Genomic DNA, 25566 nt, shown 5'->3' with positions numbered 1-25566 from the left:
ACTACCCACAAACTTGTCACGTTGCCCACTCAGATTGTGCCAGCGTGGCAACTCCTTCCGCTTCCGCCCAGATGGTGGACATAGGATGGCCTTGAACCACTTGAAAGAATGCTTTGTGGTTGTATTTGCAAATATGTAAAAATGCAAAGCATTATGTTAAGAAAAAATAAGGTTAAAAATGGATAACTCTCCGATTGAAATTCTGAATGAGCAGGGAATGTAAATTTACCAAATTTATTTTTTATGGGTTTTTTGTTTTGTTTGTCATTGTTATGGTTGTGTATGTATGTAAAAATTTAAAAGTAAAATTAAAAAAAAGAAGGAAGAAGGGAAGAAGGTGAATGGGAGGAGGGAGGGAGAGGAAGGAAGGGAATGGGGAAAGGAAGGAAGGAGAAAAAAGAAAGTTCACATCCCATGTCCCCCATCCACAATTTCTCGTTGCCCACTCAGATTGTACCAGTGTGGCAAGTCCTCCTTCCGCTTCCACCCAGGTGGTGGACATAGGATAGCCTTGAACCTCTCAAAAGGATGCTTTGTGACTGCATCTGCTACTTCATGAAAACCACCTCTCTCAAGTTCCCTTCAACGTCAGGCCTTTTACAGAGAGTGTGGCCATCCATTGATTTGTGACCAGCTTCTGCACCGGCCTGAAACCAGGATCCTTCAAGTCCCGGTCTTGTAAAAACTGTGTAAAAAAGCTGTTCCGAGGCCTTTCCCCATTATTACTCTTGCTTTCAGCCGCAAAACCTTTTAAGGGGATTTGATTATGAAGACTGGCTCCCTTGCTAGAGCCCAGACCAGGGCAGGATTGTCACATCAAAGGGATTTAGCCAAGGTCGAGAGATAAGGCAGAAGTGACTTCTCACATAATCTCCAGAAAACAACACGCTTCTTTCAAAAGCAAGCTAGCTGTTAACCCCACAGCATCTGGATGGGCCTACTGTAGTTTAACCCTCTTTTCAGTCCTCATCCCATCTCCTGGGAAGTGGCGGTTGCACCCAGCAAGGAACCTGTTTCTGTTTCTGTTTTTCTGTTTATAAAAACATTTGGGTTTTCCTTTTATCGTGTGGTGTGTGTCTTCCTGGACTAATTACCCTGTAATTACGGGCGGTTGAAACACGCCAGCAGAACAGTTAAGAAAACCCGGTTATATACACTGCTCAAAAAAATAAAGGGAATACTTTAAAAAAAGACAATATAACAATATAAATCAAACTTCTGTGAAATCAAACTGTCCACTTAGGAAGCGACACTGATTGACAGTCAATTTCACATGCTGAATCAACTCCCCCCAGAGATTAGAACCACCCCCACCCTCCTTGCCTTTCGTAAGTTGCTAAAGACCCAGCTATGTCGCCAGGCATGGGGGAACTAAGATACCCCCAGGTATATATAGTTAATGCATGGGATGATTGTGTTGTATGGTTTTAATGTGGGGTTTTAGATGTTTTTAATATTAGATTTGTTATATTGTATTGTTTGTTGTGAGCTGCTCTGAGTCCACGGAGAGGGGTGGCATACAAATCTAATAAATTATTATTATTATTATTATTATTATTATTATTATTATTATTATTAACTTGCAGAATTTTACCGGTAGTTGTTCTGCAGACGGGTTTGTTGGGCTGTCTTCATAGCTCTCAGGCAAAGCCAATAGCATCCAAAACACAAGCACGCGTGTGTTGAGAGGACACATTTCCTGTGCTTCGAGACCACAATGAACCGTCACATTATTCCTTAACGAGTGTTGCCGTCAAAAGAGAAGGCCATTGTCTTCCCATCTCAATGCATTTTAGGAGCAAGCATTTTTATCTAGTTATTGTCACTTCCCAAACAATGAAACAATTCATTTCCCCTCCTTCTTCTTTCCCAAGGCAAATACGGCTGAAATAACTTCTGGACAACGGAGAGAGAAAACTTCATATTTATTATAAAGATGCGTAACAGTGTAAGCTTCCTTTCTGCACCGTTTTTATAAACGTGGCGTTTTTATCAATCTCTCAGGCCACCTCTTCCTAAGTTCTTTTTACTCTAGGTGTAAAAGAGTCACCTATTCTGATTCTTTTACATGTACAGGAAAAAGAACTTAGGAGATGCAAAAACCTCTGATATGAAAAGCAGAAAGGCCAAGAAAGTCACGTCTTAAAATCGTCAAAGATTGAGAAGCAATGTTGCAAGGCTTTAATGTTGATTTGTTTCTGCTGCAATTACACAGAAGTTAAGGTCGTTAAACACACAGGTTTTCCTAAGTGGCTGACCAAGACCTCAAGGCTTTAATGCCTCCGATCAGTTATGGCACCAATTGTGTACTCACTAACCTCAAATGAAGCTTTAGCTACAAGGAATTGATTGTCTTTCACAAGCAATCTAGGGTTTGTTTTTTAAAAGCGATCAAAGTGCTACAGAATGAAAAAAATATGCATATTTACAATCTGGCAGGTTTTGTGCATCAGCTAGTACACCTATTTAGAATCGGAAACTGTTCCTATCATGTTTCCTTCTAACGTACATCGTGCCTATGTTGGGTATTTCCTTCTAAGTCCGCCTGGTTACGTCACAGCCCGAAATCCATTCCAATCTGCTGATTTGTACAGAAAAGCTTTTCCTCTTTGTTTGCTCAAACCCAAATAACTCCCAGCCTCTTGTATATACGTACAGAGACCAAAAAAATTGTTGGGGGAGGAGACGAACTGCTATAAAGTTGGACCACCTGTTAGAGGTAGTTGAGGCTTAGGCTATCTGGCCAAGGTTTCTGCCACAGAATGTCCCTCTGGTGCGTTATAATACTATAATTCCCAGAACAATCTGCAATTCAGGTGGTTATAATCCTGGCATCTGGGTCAAAGTAGCTTGAACCCCCAAAACAAATTCCTGCTCTTGTCAAATGCTGTAAATCTTCTCTCTTGGTGAGCAGTCCTGGATCCTTAAGAGGTGACCGGAGAGGCCCCCATTGAACTGTGGAGTTCCTGCAATGTAGCATCTGCTGATGGACAGCAGAGGTGAGCCTTGAGGTTCTAACAGGTGCTTTGATCTGTTTTTGGGAGAAGAGTCCAAGCGGTTCTCACCCTACAAGCAGAGTCTCTTGGAAGAGGGGAGGACCAGGAATCTCTCTGCCCCGTTCGAAGCCTTGGCTCTTGTCCTCAGCCTTTATGCTAAACTACTTTTTTCAGGCGCAGATAATAAGACATTTAGCCTCTTAAAAGTGCAGAGTGTCTTGAAGGGGCTTTTGCTCGTGGGTGTGGAACATCTGGTCCTCGAACGGCTTCTCCATGTCCTGCCAGAAGCGCTTTGGAAAGGAGGAGCGGACGGTGCGATCCAGGATAGGCTGAAGTGGACGGAAGTTGTCCACCATCCTCTTCTCGTCTTCTCCAGCCTGGCTAAAGAGCAGCATCCGAAAGACCTCGAGCTGGGGAGGAGAAACAGCAGTCAGGGGAAGGGAGAGCAAAGAGATGGGACTCTTGTGGGTCCTCGGAAGATCTCCTGGAAAGGACTCCTGCTCAGCCAAGGTTGGCCAACAGGGGCCTTCAGAGTCAACAAAAGCATTTTCAGCAGAGGTGAGAAGTCCAGGAAAACACAAGTATTTATTTTATTTTTTGCATTATTACCCTGGCCCTGAATTCTATTCTGGATTCAACTACTCCCAACTCCATATCCAGGTCAATATTTAAGCTATCAGACAATAATCTAGATATGCTTGTCACCACCAGCCACTGGTGGTGGCTGGTGGACATCCAACATTTTTTCTCTCTGTCCTGCTGACCTTAAGTCAGCTAAATCCTCTACTCACCGTTTATCCATACAGAAGGACTTTATGTGTGTTGCAATAAGGACAGTGGTTAAAGTGGGCAAACAGACTGGGCAGGAACTTGTTCTGCCACACCTATGGGTCAACTTGCAGCTCATTTTTTTACAAGGGTCGCCCAGAAAGTAATGCACCACTTTTTTTTTTCTCAGCCTACAGTAATGGTACGAATGCGAAATTTTAGATGTACATTATTTGAATTGTCAGGAATGCGTGTGTAAATTTTGTGTCTCTTCAGACACACAGCGTAGCTGCCGCAGTGTTTCGAAATGGCGTCTGATGGACGTTACAGGCAGCGTGTCGTCATTGAATTTCTCACTGCGGAGAAAGAAACTGTTGGGAACATTCACCAACGTTTGTGTAGAGTTGATGGAGAATCTGCAGTCGACAGAAGTACGGTTAGTCGCTGGGCACGGAGGGTGAGGCCATCACAGTACAGAAATGGCTTCGTGACCAGAACAAGGAGTGGTACCAACAGGGCCTACATGCCCTTGTGTCTCACTGGAGGAAGACCACAGAACAAGACGGAGATTACGTGGAAAAATAGAGAGTGTAGAAGAAACATCATTCTTTCTTGTGTGTAAGTTTCATGGTGTTCAATTGTTGAAGAAAATAAATGTGGTGCGTTACTTTCTGTGTGACCCTCATATTTCAACCTTGCTGTTTTGCATTTCTTTCACAAGAGAATCCTACATGAAGCCCCAATGTCAGTTGTTTAGCTATGGCTTGGCCCAGATGTACAAAACAAACCATTGTTAATGATTTGCCCATATCCCCAGATCAAACTGCTAGTGTCTGCTCCATAAATTATGGTTGAAACCAACCACAGCTAAGCATGATTTCGGATTGCAAGGTTCCTTCCCTCTTCTCAAATCTGGTTCCCCTTGGACATACCTGGTCTTCGTCCACTTCAATGGCTTGCTTCTTGATGATCCAGGTGACCGACTCTGAAAGTGGAGGGGTGGTCAGAGATCCCGAGTAAGTCCAATAATCTGGGCACGAAGGCAATAAGGAGGAAGGATCAAACTCTTCCAGTTCAACCAGAGAATCCTAAGAAATTCCATGAACAGCAACACAGTTAGTGTGGGACACTTGTAAGGTGTTCCCTGTTTGCAGATACCTTCCTGGGTTTTTGAAATATGATGTCAAGGTTCCAAGTAATACAGTCACAGAATTCTAAGGCAAGCAGATTTCTCAAACAACAAGTTTATTGGATATATTATATTGTCACAAAGTGGTGAAAACCGACTCTAAAGGTTCCTGCAATTTTCATCTAATTAAAAGTTTTTCTTTTCATCTACCTGGTGGGAATGTTCTTGGTTCTCAGTGGAAATTATTTTTTTTGGCTACAAAACCCCAGCTATCTCTATCCCCCCTCCCTAGCCCTCAGCCCCATTTTGGCATCAATGAAGCCTTTCAAATGGTCTCAGCTCAGGCCAGCTTCAGAGTTGACACACAGGTAATAAAAATCTCCTTGTGTGCCTTCCCATCTTCATGCCCAAGTCCTGCTTCTCCCACTTTTAGGAAGCAAGAATGGAAAGGCAAACCTCTGCTTCCTCTGAGTAAACAGTACAGGCTCCACACTACAAAAGGGACGTTAAAACTATGGAAAGAGTGCAGAAGAGAGCAACCAGAATAATAAAGGGACTAGAAACCAAAACATGCGAGAAAAAGGTTGCAGGAACTGGGCATGGATAGTCTGGTGAAGAGGAGGCCCAGGGGAGACAGGATTGTCATCTGCACCTCTATAACTGTCTGGTTCGGTTCTGCAACCCAACAGGACCGACACAGACTTCAGAGGAGAATCAGAACTGCAGAAGAAACAATGGCTGCCAATCTTCCTTCTATTGAGGACCTGTAGACTGCACGAGTCAAAAAGAGGGAGGGGAAAATATTGACTGACCCCTCACATCCTGGACACAAACTGTTTCAACTCCTACCCTCAAAACGTCGCTACAGAGCCCTGCACACCACGACAACTAGACACAAGGACAGTTTTTCCCCAAACACTATCACTCTGCTAAACAAATAATTCCCTCAACACTGTCAGATTTTTTACTAAATCCGCACTTCTATTTCTACTAGTTTTTCTCATCATTCCTATCATCCTTCTTCATTGCTTATTTGACCCTATGACAATCATTAAGTGTCGTACCACATGATTCTTGACAAATGTATATTTTATTTTATGTACGCTGAGAGCATCTGCACCAAGACAAATTCCTTGTGTGTCCAATCACACTTGGCCAATAAAAATTCTATTCTATTCTATTCTATCCTTTTCCTCCCACTTAGGACTGTATGACTGTAACTTGTTGCTTGTATCCTAAGATTTTTATTAATATTGATTGTTTCTTCATTGCTTAGTTGACTCTATGACAATCATGAAGTGTTGTACCCCATGATTCTTGACAAATGTCTCTTTTTCTTTTATGGACACTGAGAGCATCTGCACCAAGACAAATCCCTTGTGTGTCCAATCACACTTGGCCAATAAAATTCTATTCTATTCTATTCTATTCTATTCTATAGCAGTCTTCAAATACTTGAGGGGCTGCCACAATGAGGAGAGGGGTCACATTGTTTTCCAAAGCACCACAGAGCCAGACAAGGAGCAACGGATGGAAGCTGACCAGGGAGAGATTCAACCTCGAAATAAGGAAGAACCTTCTGACGGTGAGAGCGATCAACCGGTGGAACAGCCTGCCTGCGGAGGTTGTGAACACCCCAACATTGGAGACCTTCAAGAGGAGACTGGACTGCCATCGGTCTGGGACGGTATAGGATCTCCTGCACTAGCAGGAGGTTGGACTAGATGACCCACAGGGTCCCTTCCAGCACAAACTACAAATAAACAAACAGGACATTGCAGGCAAGTAGGAAAGAAGTCACCGTTCATCTTACCTTGTACTTAATGGACGGCAAGGCATCTACTAATTTCTGTAGGCCATTGTGATTGGCTCCAAGCTATCAAAGCAAAGATAAGTTTTGGATTCAGATCTAAAGCTTTTTGTACCAATAACATCTTTACTCCTTGATAAACTTCAGGGCAGCGGGGGGTCTGATCTCCCAACCCCACCCATTTCCCCACTAATGGCTTCTCTGAAGGACCACCGAAGGGGGGGGATCCAAAGTAAACAAAGTCACTGGCCCTCTGCAGAGAACTTTCTTTATCCTTCTCACGAAGGGGGGTCTTCTCCTCCCCCTTCCTTCCTACAGGCCTGTTTTTGTCCCTATTTACACCTTCCTTCCTGTGTCCCCACCCTGTGTATAAAATTGGCCAGGTTCCCCCCCAATTATATTCCGATGCTGTTATTGCAGCATAAACACACACACACATCCATGCAAATCCACAAAGAAATCAAAACAAACAAGTTACTGAAACGATGCTTTTTGTGCGAGAAAAACAATTCACAGGAAAATTGCAATTTTTCTACCATCCGTCGTACCTTCAAAAATACCCCGATGACAGCCAACCCGTTTTCGTCCATTAGAGCTTCTTCGAAACTTCCAAATTTGCAGCAATTCCAGTGAACTAAATGCAGCTGGAAGGAACAAGGGAAACCATAAGTCTTTGAGCCACGGTGGCGCAGTGGTTAGAGTGCAGTACTGCAGGCTATTTCTGCTGATCACCGGCTGCCAGCAGTTGGGCAGTTCGATTCTCACCAGATTCAAGATTGACTCAGCCTTCCGTCCTTCCCAGGTGGGTCAAATGAGGACCCAGATTGTTGTGGGAAAGAGGATGACTCTCTGTAAACCACTTAGAGAGGGCTGGAAAGCGATATATAAGTCTAAATTTATTTATTTTTATTTTTATTTATTGGTTTTGTCGAGTACGTATTGGTGGTAGACAGAAATATAATAATATTCATATACATTATACTAATAAGAGAGAAGCATTAGGACAGGGGATGGAAGGCACACTGGTGCACTTATGCACGCCCCTTACTGACCTCTTAGGAATCGGGAGAGGTCAACAGTGGTCAGTCTAAAGGTAAAGTTTTGGGGGTTAGGTGATGAAACTACAGAGTCTGGTAGTGAGTTCCAGGCATCAACCATTCGGTTACTCAGTTGAGTTTAGAGAGGTTTACTTTAAGTTTGTAAATGCTATAACTATTATTAATTAATATTAATTGGATTTGTATGCCATCCCTCTCCGAGGACTCAGGGCAGCTCACAACAACATGTCAAAAACAATATACCATATACATATCTAAAAATCCAATTAATATACTAAAAATTGCTATTGCTATTTTCAAAGAAGGGGCATCTTGGAAGATCGTGTTCTGCCTGGACAGCTGCCCACAGGTAACTCCAGAGAACCACAACACCCACGGCTAAGAACAGTTGCAAGCCATGGAGCTGTTGGGAGTGGTAAGACAAGGCGCAGAATGAGATTCAGAAATTCCCCAGAAATTAAAACATCTCTCCGGACCCCCCCCCCCCCCTTGGGGAAAGAGCCCATCACCATCTCGTTCGCCTTGCAAGCATCCAGACTGATCTTCACCTGGTCTCCCTCTCACCTCAGCTGGAAACACCTTGCAGTCCACGGTGTGCTCGGAGCCCCATTCGTTGACGGCTCCCCAGTGGAAATGGAACTGCTTCAGCCGGTAGTTGTTCTCCAGGGGACCTCCGGTTATGACTGTGGTGGAGAAAAGGCATACCTTCAGGGGAGTGGGGGTACAGGGGAGGGGTCTGCATCATTCACAAGGGGAGCTGGATTCTGGACCCCTTGTGAATGGGGTCGCAGTAGTTCCCACTGACTCTGACTTGGCAGCCACGACCTCTGTCCTATGCCCTCATCACCTCGAGATTCGACCACTGCAATGCTCTCTACATGGGGCTACCTTTGAAGAGTGTTCGGAAACTGCAAATTGTGCAGAATGCAGCCGCGCGAGCGGTCAAGGGCCTCCCTAGACATGCCCGTGTCTCTCCAACGCTCCACGGTCTGCATTGGCTGCCAATTGGTTTCCGGATGCAATTCAAAGTGTTGGTTATGACCAATAAAGCCCTACATGGCATCAGGCCAGAATACCTACGGGACCGACTTCTGCCGCATGAATCCCAGCGACTGGTCAGGTCTCACAGAGTCGGCCTTCTCCAGGTTCCACTAACCAGACAATGTCATTTGGTGGGACTTAGGGAAGAGCCTTCTCTGTGGTGGCCCAGCCCTCTGGAATCAGCTCCCCCCAGAGATTTGCACTGCCCCCATCCTCCTTGCCTTCCGCAAGAGTCTTAAGACTCATTTATGTCGCCAAGTTTGGGCCAATTAGATCTTGACCCCTAGCCAATCAATGATCGCATGGTTGTTGTACGAATGGGTGGATTTAATTTAATATAGCTAGCAATTTTTAAATAGTTATGTAATTTTTAATTTAATTGGATTGACGTTTATTGCAACTTGCTGTTTTTCATATGTTGTAAGCCGCCCAGAACTGTATGTCTCAGGGAATAGAAGAGAATATTCTCCTGAGTCCTAGAAAGTCAAAGACAATTTCTCGACTCCGTTTCCTGTTTTCTTTCCCCATTTTGAGATTTTTGAGAAAAGGCTGAGCAAGTCCGCCCTCTAGTGGGCATTAAAGGTTGCACCGAATTCAGAAGCCAAATGCTGCTGTTTACCTTCAGATGTGACCCAGAACCAGGAAAAAACTTGAAAAGCAGCCCTCAAGCCACATTCCTGAGAGGTTAAATACCAGAAGTAGATTCCAAGCGTGTAATTAAGGTGCAGAGAAGTCGGGGTGTGGGGTTTTTGTGCTTGCTTAAACCCTTGGCAATCTGCAAGATATCTAGCGTTTGGGGACGAAACTTCGTGTTAGCATTTTGGGAACCCTTCTGCCCACGAGCCACAATGTCTTTCTATTCTCTCCACTTTCTACCACTTTCACCAGATGGCAAGAACGCCAGCAAGACACATTATTACATATTTGGATATTTGCTGCCATCCCGTGCCCACTGCCCATTGGCTACAAATCTGAAAGCATTTTGCCCAGTATCCTGTTCCTATGCCCATTGACTTACCTTCCTGCACTGTCTTTCCTTCTCAACTTTAGCTTTAATCCACTTTTCTTCTTCTCTAATTTTACTTCCCTTGAAGGGCGGAAGCAAGGAGAAAGAAAGGAAGGGAAAGAGACCCCAAGAAGTAAAAGGAGGAGACAGCACTAAAAGTAAAGGAGAAAGAAGAGTGAATATAAGCATTTATGTTTCTGAAAAGCAACGAAAAACACAAAGGGAAAAAAGGGGTGGGTTAAAGCAGCGTTTCTCAAACTTTAAAATGTGTGGACTTCAACTCCCAGAATTCCCCAGCCAGCCAACCGATTCTGAGAGTTGAAACCCACATGCTGGCTAGAGAATTCTGGGAGCTGAAGTCCACAAATCTGAAAGTTGTCAAGTTTAGAGACCCCTGCACTGCTGTGTTACTCCAAAAACCAGGTGGACTAGCCCCTCAGGTGGAGCTTGATTCAAGGAGTTGGAAACAGGTGCTGCTGAAGTGTAACTCCCAATAGCCCCAGCCAGCATGAGGGATGCTGGGACTTGTGTTCAGCAACATTATTAGGCCCTAAAATTATGGGATGTGCCTTGTCAGTACTACGTACTTCACCGGTTGGGTTTGTCAATATATGAACTAGCCAGCCATGTATTATTTATTTATTTATTACTTAGATTTGTATGCCGCCCCTCTCCCCCTGCTTGGAGGAATTAGTATAAAGTTACTTTAAGGGCTAGGGCTGCGATTAGCCATAAAAGGGAGTCAGATGTGTTGCTCTGTTGTTGCTGGCTATTGCAATTTGTCTAGCTCAGTGATTCTCAACCTTGGAAACTTGAAGACACACGGACTTTAAATCCCAGAGTGCCCCAGCCAGCTTGAGTGAATGTCTATCTCCTATGCTGGCTGGGGAATTCTGGTAGTTGAAGTCCACTTGTCTTAAAGCGACAAAGGTTGAGAAATACTGGTCTAGCTAATGCTTGTTATTGCTGTGTGCTGTGTGCTATATATTGCTATGTGCTAAATTATTGCTGTGTGCTATATGTTGCTGTGTGCTATATGTTGCTATGTGCTAAATTATTGTTGTGCTAAATATTGGTCTATGTATTGTGGTATTATGTAGAACTGTGAAATATTAATGGTTAGCTGCATAGACCTGTATATGATTGCTTGACTTGGATATGTATGTAGCTGAATGTTTACTGATTAATCCATTGTATCCATTGTAAATAATATTTATACTCTTACTGATTACTCTGTGTTATTGGCTGAACAGCCACCACTGCCACACAGACTCTGTTTATATGTTGAGGATTCTAACATTGGTTATAAGCCCAGTGTGGAGTGCTAACATGCCACACATTGGATTCTAAGGCAAAACAATCAAACTACAGTATCTGGACCACAAAGCTGTGGCAACAAATATCACACCTGAGGCTTCTGCAAGGATTTGCACACCAATGTTCTGTTTGCCTTAAAACCCAAAGTGTTACCCAACACTTACAACATTTTTACGCTCCTTCTCAAAGCAGAATTGTGCAAAGCCATTAAGGCAGGGATCCCAAACTTTGCAACTTTAAAGACCTGTGGACTTCAACTCCCAGAATACTCCAATCAGTTATCCTGGCTGGAGAATTCTGGGAGTTGAAGTCCACAAGTCTTAAAGTTGCCAAGTTTAAAGACCTCTGCCTTAAGGGGTTCCTTTCATTTCTGCCCCAGGCAATCCTGTTCCTGTTTGATGGAAATAGCATAGCTGTAGAAGCACAGAAGGCAGAGTTTAAGTCAGCTAATAAAGTTGACCCTTGTTTTTCTTTCTTAAAAGGAGAGAGAGAGGGAGGGAGAGAGAGAGAGAGAAATAAGGTCCGTGCAAAGCTTGGCCAGGCACAGGATAAAATATTTCCCAAGACCACAAGAGCAGAACAGGTATTGCTCAAAAGTGAGGTCCTTTCTTTTTCGGATCCTTTCAGGTGCCTTATTCAGAAAGCTTATCTCTCAGCTGAGTCAAGGTGATAATCGGTGTTTACATTTCGGTAATAGATTGCCAAAGACCTTTCATCAGACAAGAAGCGTTATAAAACCAAGCAGACGGCATCTTGTATTTATGGACGCAAAAGGCGAGGCAAAAGCTGAACAAAGGGTTGCGGAGGTTTTAGAAGAGTGCCCCATGATCATTAATTTTCAAAATGTTAGCTAGCTTGCATTTGGAAGTAAATTTTAACAGGCAGAACTAACCTGGGGATTTGTACAAAGACCCGGCTGCTATTATTAGACACCCCCTTGCTACTTGGGGTGCAAGCAACTCAACCCTAAAATATATGATGGTGCAAAGTATAAATAAAGAGGCAACAGCCATCGCGATCTCTGGAATATTTAAAATGTATTAAAACTACTATAATTATTTAGCTTTTGTTAGTCCTCTACTAACTTTGTCAGATTATTAAAATCCCCATTGAAGACATAGTTGCCTGCGTCATATTTATAAACATAATAATAATAATAATAATAATAATAATAATAATAATAATAATAATAATAATTTATTGGATTTGTATGCCGCCCCTCTCCGTAGACTCGGGGCGGCATACAACAAACGTACCTGGAACTCACAATTTTAGGACAATTCTTGGTGCAAAGTATACACCCCTAAGCTCGACCGTATCTACTACGCTTTTCAGAGTTATACAGATTTTGAAATCTTTCTGTTAACCAGCCTGAACTCCTTTTCAAGTCACTGCTTCTACATTCAGCCTCTGAAAACTCAACGCACCCCTTGAGTTCAGTTGCTCTTACTTGATTTATCCATGGTGTCCTCAAACTCAACCAGGAAGGAGTAGCCATTGTTCCACATGTGGAGGCAGGTCTCCGGGTCGTAGCGGATTTCCAGGGGTTTCAGGTGAGGGTCGTAAACACTGTCTCGCCACTGGATATTGATCGGAGATTGGCGGCTGCCTCCCGGGATGGTGATTGGGCTCTGCCACAGAGGGTGTACTGGAAGGAGAAGGGGTAGACCAGGGTTTAGCAACCTTGGCAATTTTGAAGATGGCTGGACTGCGACTCCCAGAATTCCCTAGCCAGAATGGTGACTGGGGAATTTTGGGAGTTGCCGTCCAGCCATCTTAAAGTTACCAAGTTTGAGAAACATGGCTGCAGAGATTATTGAAGAAACATTCAGAGACTTAGAAGCCAGGAAGTGAAGGAAGGTTGCTTTAGCCAAAAGCCTTCTTTATTCTCCAGAAATAACAGCTCTGTCACTTGAGGAGATATTTCAATTACCGTATTTTTCAGGGTATAAGATGCATCTTTTTCCTCCCTAAAAGAGGCTGATAATTTAGGCGTGTCTTATATGCTGACTGTAGCCCTAACTACAGTAGCTGCTAATGATTTTCCCAGCTCTTAGCTTGCAGGCTCTTTCATTGTTACTCTCTGCAAATAATGTTTTCCAAGCCCTAAGTCTTTGCAGGGTTTTTTCCATTGCTCTACTTGCTCTGATTTTTTCTTTTCCAGGTGCTCATGATGTTCCCAGCTATTTCTGGCTTGCTAGCTCTTTCATTGTTACTCTCCCCAAATAAAGTTTTTTAAAAGCCCTAGCGAGGGAATAAAATAACGTGCTGAAGCTGGCCAGACTAAGGATGCTTCCCTTCCCCCTAGGCTTATAAAAAAATTATGCATTGTATGTCTGTATCAATGATTGGTTTCTTAAATTAACTTAAATATTAGATTTGTTTATATTGTTTTATTACTGTTGTTAGCCGCCCTGAGTCTATGGAGAGGGGCGGCATACAAATTTGATTAATAAATAAATAATAAATAAATGCTAGCCAGATGAATACCTAGTAAGCAGATTCTTTTCCCTATTTTCCTCCCCAAAAACTAAGGTGCGTCTTATACTCCAGTGCGTCTTATACTCCGAAAAATACGGTAAATTTTCAAGCAGTATTGCATTTGAGACCCAGGGAGACCCCTAGTGAAAAGCTGCACCGATGCCCACACAATTTTTTCCTTGCCGCCTCCTTTATTTTGCTAAGCAGGGGATTGACTCAGCCTGCCAACACAGGATAATATTCTGTTATGGGCCAGTTCTCTTCCTTGACATCCCAATTATCTCTGGGTGATAAGTTTAATCCAATGAGTTTCTTTCCCTTGTTTTGCAATGAGTCAGTGCCCTGCTTAACAAAATAACGGAGGCGGCACCGAAAACCCAAGATCCAGTGAAGCAGGCGGTCCTTCCCCATTCACCTGCCTCCCGGGGTTGAATTGAGGTGTTGCCTTATGGCCTAGTGCCAGAACAACAATCTCTACTCCTTTGGGAGGCAAGTCTGTGCAAATAGATTGAATGTGGGCTATGGGGAAGGCAGGAGAATAAACACAGGCCCAGAAGGAGATGATGGAGAAAGGCAGGAAGGGACTTTGGTTTTTCCAAACGCAGGGACTGCTCAGCAGAAGCAAAGGGGAAATATCTGGAAAAAGCCAGGGGGGGGGACGCAAGGGAAGGGACAAGGAAGGAGGACCAAAGGCCTGATGGAGGGAAAAAGTTTTCTGATGAAATGAGCTGCAGCTCCCCAAATCTTCTGCCTTGGGACCAAGTGGGCGAGTGGAGACTCAAGAGGGATGCTCACAAAACTCTTGAATTTTGGAAACCCTCATCTTCTAACCCAAAGAAAAACTGAAAACTATCATCCCCCCTCCCACCCTTAAGACCAGGTGACCCAAGGGGGAAAAATAATATTAAAAACCCTGTTTGAATAATAGACTTTCCCCAATACTAAAACTCAACAGAACTGAAACAATACCTCCCTCCAACTGGACAATTTCCTCTAACAAACTTAGGGCATAACCCTCTACACTCCCACACTCAACTTGCACCAAACCAACCACACACATGGAAGAAGAATGAGCAGGCTCTATTGGGATTTGCAGATTATGCGCAATGTGCAGTCTTTTGCCCAAAGACCAAAGGAGGGAGGGAGGGAGGATGAAAGAAAGGAAGGAAAGGAAGAGGGCGAAGGGAAGAGGGTCCCCCTCCGCCGGCCACTCACCGCCGTCCCGGAGCCGATAGGAAGCGCAGGCACCGAGGCTGCAGCGCCGCGCCCCACTCCGGGCACCGAGGGCTGCGTGCGCCCGGCGGAGCAGCAGCGGCAGGACCAAGCGGGCCATGGTGGGCGAGCGGCCGGTTGCGGGAGGCTCTACGCCGCCTCGCTCCGCCGGCCTGCTTGGACCACCCGAGGCCTCCTCCTCCTCCTCCTGCGCTGCCGGCTCCTCCTCCGCGCAGCTGAGTTGTCCTGCCCCAGCTGGAGGCTGCCCGGGGCGGAGCGCTCAACCCGGCGCTTTTCGGGGAGGTGTCGGGAAGCCCCTTTGCGCAATCTAGCCAGCCCTTCTTTTCGGGGTGGGCAGGAAGCCCCCTCCCCACGCAGCCGGCTGGTGGAGAATCGCTTTATCTTGTGTGCTTTCTTTGCAAGCAATATTATCAACTAATAAAACAAACTTTTTAAAAGTTTGGAGAGTCGCGGGAACTCGGAACTCGGGAACCCTAGAAATCCTAGAAACTACTAAGTGGCTGTTCCCTATATATATATAGACATCAGTGTTTCCCAACCTTGGCAACTTGAAGATATCTGGATTTGAACTCCCACCATTCCCTGGCTGGGGAATTCTGGGAGTTGAAGTCCAAATATCTTCAAGTTGCCAAAGTTGGGAAACACTGATGTATATAATATGCACACTGCTCAAAAACTAAAGGGAACACTTAAACAACACAATATAACTCCAAGTCAATCCAACTTCTGTGAAATGAAACTGTCTCCTTAGGAAGCACTGGTTGATAATCAATTTCACCTGCCGTTGTGCACATTCAACTTTGTACAGAACAAAGTGTTCAATGAGACTATTTCATTCAGTCAGATCTAGGATATGTTCTTTGAGTGGTCCCTTTTATTTTTTTCTAGAAGTATGTAACAATCGTTATAGGGATTGAGCACAATAAGAAATATAAAGCAGGTATGCCACACACACTGTCCAATGCTTTTAAATGTTTGTGTTTGTATGTTTTGTGTTAAAATAAAGAAATATTTTTTTAAAAAAAACCAGCCATACACTGGAATACGCTTTGAAAAATGACTGTCTCTTAAAAGCAGAGCCTGCATTGATGTTTCTGACTCTTCCCTCTAAAAAATAAATCCTTTTACTTCGCCATTATTGGAAGGGCAGGCTTGCTCGGGTTTCGGGGGATTTTATATTCCAAGGGCATCTCACTTGTGATTGAGAATAAGCTGAACAATAGGGGAAGGTTTGCCTGGGCTATATGCCCAGTTTGGATTATAATGAGGGCAGCTTAGCTCTGTTGGTGTGCTTCCACACTCATTCCATGTTCACAACGGCCACTTCCAAGTCTCACTCCTGCCCATCTCTACTGGATGTGGTCCAGATTGTCATAGGAACATAGTAAGGTCTTGTGCTGTCGGAGCCAAACTGGAGCTGTTTTATTTTAACCCTGTTTATTATCTCTCTCTCTCTCTCTCTCTCTCTCTCTCTCTCTCTTTATTGGATTTCTGTTTTCTTTTTTAATTTTTTGAAACAAAAAACAAACGCATACAAAAAATAGACATGTCATACAGTTCATACAAGCAGTTTATGGAAACTTGTGCATTTTGAATTAAAGTTGTTTTTACATTGCCTTTTCTACATTGTCCTCTTTTATTTTGTTTAGTTTTTTCAGTTCTGTTTTTTCTCTCTCTATCCAATTGTATCATTTTTTTAATTTATTGGATTTCTATGCAGCCCCACTCCGAAGACTCAGGGCGGCTCACAACATATGGTAAAGAACAATAAAATACAATGGCAAATCCAATTAATTAACTAAATAACTACCCTAAAATCCCTAATATTTTAAAAACTCAATCGGACACATTCAGGCCTCAGCCATACATAGCATTCATCAGCCAGGGAGCCTAAGATCTAATCACTCCCAAGTCTGATGACATAAGTGAGTCTTAAGACTCTTGCAGAAGACGGGGAGGGTGGGGGCAGTGCGAATCTCCGGGGGGAGCTGGTTCCAGAGGACCAGGGCCACCACAAAGAAGGCTCTTCCCCTGGGCCCCACCAAGCGACATTGTCTGGCTGACGGGGCCTGGAGAAGGCCGACTCTGTGGGACCTCACCGGTCCCTGAGATTCATAGGGCAGAAGATGGTCCCACAAGTAACAGTTACAGTTTTCTCAACCTCAGTCATTTAAAGATGCATGGACTTCAACTCATAGTTCCCTCTAAGCTGAGCAGTGAGCAATCGCTCACTTAAAAACCATCATCAACTCAGAGTTTTCCAAACCTGCCCAGAAGCCGAGAGGGAAAGAGTGAGAGGGAAGGAGAGAGAGAGGAAGAGAGGAAGAGAGAGAAACAGATAGAAAAAAGAGAGGAAGGAAAAGAGAAAGAAAAAGAATGGGAGTAAGGAAGAGAGAAAGAAAATCAAAATCTAGTTTGAAACTAGCTCAACTATTTAAGTGGCATTTTGATATTGATAGAGTTGCCCTATTATGAGCTCACTGTTATAGACACACAGTACAGTATTTTATTTTGAAATTCTCTGAGGCAAAACGGGGTGGGTTTTTTATTTATTTGTTTGTTTGTTTATTTATTTATTTATTATTTCTGTGCCGCCCAGTCCCGAAGGGACTGCCGCTCAGACACTATACTTTTTCACCCCCCCCCCCCAAATAAAATTAGAGGGAACACTGCTTCAACTCCCAGAATTCAGAAGCAAGCTGCCTGGGGAATTCTGGGAGTTGAAGTCCACACAATTTCAGGCGGTTGAGGAAACTACTGTAGTAAAATTCCGTTTTTCTTCGTGGTTGCCCTTGAGAAGTATAAAATGTATTTCTAAAAGGCAGCCTGACCTTTTAAAGGAACTCTGCCTGCTGCACATAGGTGCACATTAATACCCACGGGGCATATTTTATCCTTAGCAAATAAACGGTACTTGCAGTATACATTAAGACCTGCATGCAGCCAAACTACAGTGACAAAGTAGGAGCCAAGGTATTACTTGAGGTTGCCTTATCTGAACCAGATGCCCCATTCAACTCTCATGTAGGTTATTGTGTGAGCGCATTCATCATGGTTGGCTAGCCGTGGCTTAGAGTTTAGGGTGATGGATGAGCATAGCTTGTTCCCACTACTAATGGGCTGAGGCTTCAGAGAGACCCAAAGACAAGTAAATGCTTAGATTAGAAGGTGGAAATAGGGGGGTGGGGAGAATTTAAGGTAGGTTTTTAAAAATGGGAAGGTTTTGGAGCCACCCTATAAAGCTAGAGAGAATAGGTGAGGTTAGGGGCACAGCCAAGGTTAATTGAAACCACTCCTTTTGGTCAAATTTTATTTGTTTGTTTGTTTGTTTGTTTGTCCAACAATGTCAGTTGGCCGGCCCCAGGGGAAGAGCCTTCTCTGTGGCGGCACCGGCTCTCTGGAACCAACTCCCCCCCGGAGATCAGAACTGCCCCTACTCTTCCTGCCTTCCGTAAACTCCTCAAAACCCACCTTTGCCGTCAGGCATGGGGAAATTAAACATCTCCCCCTGGGCACGTTTAATTTATACATGGTATGCTTGTGTGTATGTCTGTTAGTATATGGGGTTTTTTAAATCTTTAAATATTTTAATGAATTGGATTATTTATGATTTGTTTTCACTTGTTGTGAGCCGCCCCGAGTCTTCGGAGAGGGGCGGCATACAAATCCAAATAATAAATAAATAAATAAATAAATGAAGTAATATATATAAAGATAATATGTAAAAATAGAGAAGATATATGAAAGGAAGAAAATATATATGGTATATGAGATAAAGGAAAGACAATTGGACAGGGGATGAAAGGCACACTAGTACACTTATATACGCCCCTTACTGGCCTCTAAGGAACCTGGAGAGGTCAATCGTGGAGAGTCTAAGGGAGAAATGTTGGGTTTTTTCCTCCAAGGCTGAATGGCAATTCCCCCCAAACAGAAAGCAAACCAGACCACTCCGCGATGGGGCTTGCTTTTTGCATCCATGTAACCACGCTAATGTGTGCTTGTTTTAGACTTTAGAGATGACACCCATCCATCCCACCCAAAGTCTGGGGCTCTGGCGCTGCTAGTTTTGCCCACTTTATAGAGAGTCCTTCTGGGGGAAGGTTACTTCTTAGTTTTTAGCCTGTTATGAAAGCTCTCCGTGGGGGTTTCAGCCCTGAGAATCTTAATGGAATGTATAATCTCCAAATAATGAATAAATTATGGCCAAAATAAAGAAAAAGGCTTCAAGTGTTGTTAACCTCATCCTACGTAGCTTCTGTTCCGGTAATCTCACACTACTAACCAGAGCATATAAAACTTTCGCCAGACCAATCCTTGAATACAGCTCATCTGTCTGGAACCCGCACTGCATTTCGGACATAAACACCCTAGAAAATGTCCAGAGATACTTTACTAGAAGAGCCCTCCACTCCTCCACTCGCAACCGAACGCAACCAGACTTACAATCCTAGGTTTAAAAAGCTTAGAATTAGTCGCCTTAAACACAATCTAAGCACAACCCATAAAATCATCTGCTACAACCTCCTTCCTGTCAACGACTACTTCAGCTTCAACCGCAACAACACACGAGCACACAACAGATACAAACTTAAAGTAAACTGCCTTAAACTCGACTGCAGGAAATACAACTTTAGTAACTGAGTAGTAGATGCATGGAATTCACTACCGACTCTTACCTTCACCTAGCCCTCAAAACCTTGCCCTTAGACTCTCTGCTGTTGACCTCGCCCGATTCCTAATAGGGTCAGTAAGGGGCGTGCATGTGCACCTGAGTGTCTTCCGTCCCCTGTCCTAATGTTTCTCTCTTACTAGTATCATGTTTATAAATATTATTATATCTTTGTATACCACCATTACGTACTTGACCAAACAAATAAATAAAATAAATAAATAAATAAGGAGGATTCCCACGGAGGTCTGGCTGCTTCCTATTTGTCTTTTTGCATGGCACCCCGTTGTCCAGAACATGGTTCCTCGACCTTGGCAACCTGAAGGTGGAGGGTATTCAACTCCTTGTTGGGGATTCTAGGAGTTGAAATCCATCCATCTCCAAGCTGCCAAGGCGGAGAAACCATTGCCTCCCAAGGACAATCCCATCTGTCCGTCCATCACCCTGTGGGGGAGAATTATTGACCCCCTCACAGAGGGTCTGCAACTTGAGCATCCTCCTCGATCCACAGCTCACATTAGAGAACCATCTTTCAGCTGTGGCGAGGGGGGCATTTGCCCAGGTTCGCCTGGTGCACCAGTTGCGGCCCTATTTGGACCAGGGGTCACTGCTCACAGTCACTCATGCCCTCATCACCTCGAGGCTCGACTACTGTAACACTCTATACATGGGGCTACCTTTGAAGAGTGTTCAGAAACTTCAGATCATGCAGAATGCAGCTGCGAGAGCAATCATGGGCTTCCCTAAATATGCCCATGTCACACCAACACTCCGCAGTCTGAATTGGTGGCCAATCAGTTTCTGGTCACAATTCAAAGTATTGGTCATTACCTATAAAGCCCTTCATGGCACTGGACCAGGATACCTGCGAGACTGCCTTCTGCCACATGAATCCCAGCGACCGGTTAGGTCCCACAGAGTTGGTCTTCTCCAGGTCCTGTCGACTAAACAATGTCGTCTGGCGGGACCCAGGGGAAGAGCCTTCTCTGTGGCGGCTCCGACCCTCTGGAATCAGCTCCCCCCAGAGATTAGAACTGCCCCCACCCTCCTCGCCTTTCGTAAACGCCTTAAAACCCACCTCGGTCGTCAGGAATGGGGGAACTGAGACATCTCCCCCTGCCTATGTAGTTTTTGTGCATGATAATGACTGTATGTATGTTTTTTATATTGGGGTTCCTTGCTTTTTAGATTTTTTAAATGTACTATTGTTATTTTAGATTCTAATTATTAGATTTGTCATTATACTGTATATTGTTTTTATCACTGTTGTGAGCCGCCCCGAGTCTGCGGAGAGGGGCGGCATACAAATCTAATAAATAAAATAATAAATAAAATAAATAAGAAACACTCAGCTAGAATGTCTTGGCACAGCCTTTCCCAACCCAGGTCGCAATTTCCAGCGTGCTTTAAGATAGAGGGATTCCCCAGGTAGCACGATGATCTCTTTTGAGTTGTTTATGAAACAGAGCAGAGAAATAGTCCACCTTTCATTCTAAAAACTGCAGGAGGGGCAGGGAATCAAAGGATGCAGTTATTATTTCTAAATGACTCTTGGCCTCTGTTTCAGGAATCCTTTGGCGAGGCCAAGAAAGGAGAGAGAAACATATCCAGGGTTACTTGCGTGAGTCATGCAGTTGAACTAAATGGGAAGAATTGACTCAAACTTTCCTGTGCATTTGCATTCATGCTCAAAAGTTTTGGCAGTAATTGTGGAAAAAAACACACGTGTGTAGTAAAATACAAAATGCTAATATGTTTCATGTTAATGGCTGTCTATACTGCATTTTATTTATTTTTATTTATTTATTTATTTTGTCCAATACACAATGAGGGTTTTAGTGGGTATATATCTATATACACATAGTAAAATACATGATGAAGGTTATAGAGGAGATACTCATAGTAAAATATATCTAAGAAATAATAGAAAAGAAGGTATAGTAATAGAACGTATCAATGAAAGAAGAGAAGAAGAGATATAGGAATAGAAGAAAGGTATAGGAGATATAGGAGAGCAATAGGACAGGGGATGGAAGGCACTCTAGTGCACTTGTACTTGCTCCTTACTGACCTCTTAGGAATCTGGAGAGGTCAACCGTGGATAATCTAAGGGTAAAGTGTTGGGGGTTTGGGGATGACACTACGGAGTCCGGTAATGAGTTCCACACTTCGACAACTCGGTTACTGAAGTCGTATTTTTTACAGTCAAGTTTGGAGCGGTTAATATTAAGTTTAAATCTGTTGTGTGCTCTTGTGTTGTTGTGGTTGAAGCTGAAGTAGTCGCCGACAGGCAGGACGTTGCAGCATATGATCTTGTGGGCAATACTTAGATCTTGTTTAAGGCGTCTTAGTTCTAAACTTTCTAGGCCCAGGATTGAAAGTCTAGTCTCATAGGGAATTCTATTTCAAGTGGAGGAGTGAAGGGCTCTTCTGGTGAAGTATCTTTGGACATTTTCAAGGGTGTTGATGTCTGAGATGCGATATGGGTTCCAAACAGATGAGCTGTATTCGAGGATGGGTCTGTCAAAAGTTTTGTAAGCTCTGGTAAGTAGTGTGAGATTGCCAGAGCAGAAGCTACGTAGGATCAGGTTTACAACTCTTGAAGCCTTCTTGGCTATATTGTTGCAGTGGGCTTTGGCACTTAAATATACAGGAATGGGTTTACGAAACTTGGATCTCTTTGCACCACTGCTTAGTTTCATAATGGTGGTTTGAATAATCCAAAAGTGGCTGCCACTTCAACGGGCTAAGCAAGAAGCCGAGAAACCACAGGATGTGACCATTTGCAGCTGGCTTCAGTTTCTGCTACCTTCCTGATCATCCTATTTTTGCTTAATCTACGAGCAGAGGAAGAACCCTATTTTTCAGTCTCCTTTTCTGTGACATTTGGCCTCAAAGGGTAAATAGACACTGGTCTTCTTAGCTCTTGATGGGATACAAAGCTCAGGAAAAAAAAGAAGTTAACATCCATTTTCTTGCTAAGTAAGAAAACTACATCAAAGACAAAATTCACAAAGTTACTAGAAGTTGAGCTTGGTGGAAAGGAAGCTTTTAAACAAAAGTACTTTGGCCAAATGTACTTGGTGGGATATTTTAAAATGGTCCAGAACAACTGCTTTTGCCTGAAAAATTATGGTCTTATAAATTATATCTAATTATGTCTTCTTGGAGGCTTTTAAGAAGAGACAGGACAGCCACTGAAATAGTATACAGTCTCTTGCTTGAGCCTCGGTGGTGCAGTGGTTAGAGTGCAGTACTGCAAGTTATTTCTGCTGATTACCGGCTGCCAGCAGTTTGGCAGATCGAATCTCAGTAGGCTCCAGGTTGATTCAGCCTTCCGTCCTTCCAAGGTGGGTCAAATGAGGACCCAGATTGTTGGGGGCAAGAGGCTGACTCTCTATAAACCGCTTAGAGAGGGCCGGTATATCAGTCTACGTATATTGCTAAGATCTCTAAGGTCCCTTCCAACTATGTTATTCTATATTATTCCTGAAGTCCTGTTTGTTCCAGTGATCCATAGCTGATCTACCAGTATTTATTTCGAAACCCGAACGGGTTGATTTTCCTCTGGTGAAAATGTCTTGTTGGTCAGACTGGAAATTCTGGTTTGTAAAGCCGATGGGGCCCCTTGCAATTGTTGTACACACTTGGTTAATATGCTAAAAGGTCTAAAGGATTTTCCATGAGTGGAAAAGCAAAACCTTTCAACGGGATAGATCGCCGATATGTCAACGTGACCACTTGGTTAATATGCTAAAAGGTCTAAAGGATTTTCCATGAGTGGAAAAGCAAAACCTTTCAACGGGATAGATCGCCGATATGTCAACGTGACCACCAAAGCAGCCAGAATAAATAAATGACCCTCGTTCTGCCTGAAGGCATGGTTGGTTATGGCACTGTTTTTCTGATATCTTTTAACTCTACTCCCTGTGACACTTATTAAATAATGCTGGTTTGTAGCAGGAAAGCAAACGTGTTCAAGTTTGGGATAGATTTGATTTGATTTATTGGATGTGTATGCCGCCCCTCTCTGGAGACTCGGGGCGGCTAACAACAATAATAAAACAGTATACAAAATAATCCAATAATAAAAACGATTAAAAACCCATTTATATAAAAACCAAACATACATACAGACATACCATGCATAAAATTGTAAAGGCCTAGGGGGAAAGAGTATCTCAGTTCCCCCGTGCCTGACGGCAGAGGTGGGTTTTAAGCAGTTTACGAAAGGCAAGGAGGGTGGGGGCAATTCTAATCTCTGGGGGGAGTTGGTTCCAGATCCCTTATGCTTTTGCCCAGGTTTAGAGATAAACAATATTTTTCAATCACCCCTTGATGTTTTGTCACCATTTGAGCTGAGTTTTCACCTGGTTTAGAATGTGGAAGATATTGGTTGGCTTAAATCCATCCCCCAAACTGGAAAGTGTTGTGTTTTAATCCAGTGCAACGGGGAAAAATGGAAATATCGAGGCTCTTGAGAGTGGGCAGTATACAAATCTAATTAATAAATAAATTTAATTAATCTAATTAATAAATATTTTTTTAACCATTTTTTCCCTTTCCAGTCCTCCCAAAATTCTGTTTTTTAAAAAATGATTAGTTATTGTAAACGTTAGTCACAATGTAAAAATCTCATTATAGCACAAGGAAACAAACCGATGAAAAAAACGGCTACTGTTTTGATTTCATAAAAGTGCTTCCTCCCATCAGGAACAAGAGATCTACTGATACCATTCACACAGACGCCAATGATTTAAATTAAAATCTTCCTGAAAGAGAGAATAAAAGCTGGATACTTACAGGAAGCATACCTGTTTTTATGAGTGCAGCTAATCAAGTTGCAGGACCTTCGGGGTGTCAGATAAGGTCCCCACTTTTTGCTCAGCTGGATTGAGTTTCTTATTTTTAGATTGGTAAGAAATATATTCATTTTTTAAAAAGAAATTATATCAATAAATTTGTAGCAGAGGAAAAAGCACCTTCACCATTCAAACCAACAGATATAGTATCAATGTCCTTTTAGACCAAATGGACTGCCAAAAATAATATTTAAAAAAGGTTAAATTTCAACCTGCCCCTCTGCAGATTTCTCTTGATTGTAGGTTCTGATGCAGGACAACTTTACTTGTGCTTTGCACTGTTTTTTGCCCCTGAGAAACTGTCTACCTTCGAGTCCTCTTTCCTCCCACCTAAGAAGAATTTCAGAATGGCCAAGAACTTTTTCCTCTTTTGCACAATCTTCCTTTAAAACACCCCAGTGTTTGTTCTGGTGTCCTGTTCCCAGAAGCATTTTATGAATGGCAAACAGCTGGCCGAAGGACACTGAGTCTACAAAGAGGGGAAGGGGAGAGGTGATCCTTGATGATGGGGAAAACAATTGCTAAGATTAGTGACATGAGATTTGTTGATGCACAAGTAGCTCTTATTCAAGCCCCCCTGGGAAGCTAAGGAAAAGTTCTCAGGTTTTAGCAGGATCTTAACATTCAAGAAAGTCATTATCACCACCTCCAGGAATAAGGAGCCCATCTTTAGGGATCTTGTTTGAGCATCTCTCACCTATAAACTGCGAGAGACAACCTTTGTTCCACAATTGGAAACTGTGTATGTACAGAGAGTTAATTTTTACCATAGATTATATAGACTGGGTTGGTAGAATGTGCCTAAAACAGACACTAGACTGATAACACCAAAGTATGGACAACATGAGCTTCAAAACATTGGCTCAGTCAATCTCGTAGGCAGGAACTAGCTAGCCCTGCCCTGCTATTTCAAGGGGAGCCAAAGAGAGAATAGAAGGGCTGTTCACTTATATTGAAATTTCTGTGGTATGGAAGATATAATCTTGATAGGACTGTAAAAAATATGATTTCAACAATCGAGTTATTGAAGCGTGGAACTCATTACCGGACTCAATTGTGTCAACCCCTAACCCCCAACACTTCTCCCTTAGACTCTCCACGATTGACCTCTCCAGGTTCCTAAGAGGCCAGTAAGGGGCGTACATAAGTGCACTGGTGTGCCTTACGTCCCCTGTCCAATTGTCTTTCCTTTC

General features: G+C 43.3%; 1 protein-coding gene across 1 annotated transcript; it reads right to left on the bottom strand.

The window, feature by feature from the left end:
* Window positions 1-1908: 1908 nt before the first annotated feature.
* Window positions 1909-15304, bottom strand: CA5A (carbonic anhydrase 5A). The gene is made up of 7 exons (XM_070761840.1): window positions 14822-15304; window positions 12576-12773; window positions 8326-8444; window positions 7252-7347; window positions 6707-6769; window positions 4697-4852; window positions 1909-3406 (listed from the first exon to the last, which is right to left on the bottom strand). Exons 1-7 carry the CDS (start codon window positions 14937-14939, stop codon window positions 3197-3199), a joined length of 960 nt encoding a protein of 319 aa, XP_070617941.1. The 5' UTR covers window positions 14940-15304; the 3' UTR covers window positions 1909-3196.
* Between the last annotated feature and the right edge of the window lie 10262 nt (window positions 15305-25566).

Source organism: Erythrolamprus reginae, chromosome 9 (assembly GCF_031021105.1).
Source record: "Erythrolamprus reginae isolate rEryReg1 chromosome 9, rEryReg1.hap1, whole genome shotgun sequence".
NCBI classification, from domain to species: Eukaryota; Metazoa; Chordata; class Lepidosauria; order Squamata; family Dipsadidae; genus Erythrolamprus; species Erythrolamprus reginae.
The sequence above is the reverse complement of the archived record's forward strand: the minus strand, read 5'-3'. Positions and strand labels throughout refer to the sequence as shown.

What these genes read in the sequence shown, in the direction of transcription:
- CA5A (XM_070761840.1), bottom strand. Translation starts at nt 14,939, where the DNA reads ATGGCCCGCTTGGTCCTGCCGCTGCTGCTCCGCCGGGCGCACGCAGCC. An exon ending in GGACACCATGGATAAATCAA is followed by an intron (nt 8,445 to 12,575) that starts GTAAGAGCAACT and finishes TCTCCACCACAG; the next exon opens with TCATAACCGGAGGTCCCCTG. An exon ending in TGCCGTCCATTAAGTACAAG is followed by an intron (nt 4,853 to 6,706) that starts GTAAGATGAACG and finishes GGAATTTCTTAG; the next exon opens with GATTCTCTGGTTGAACTGGA.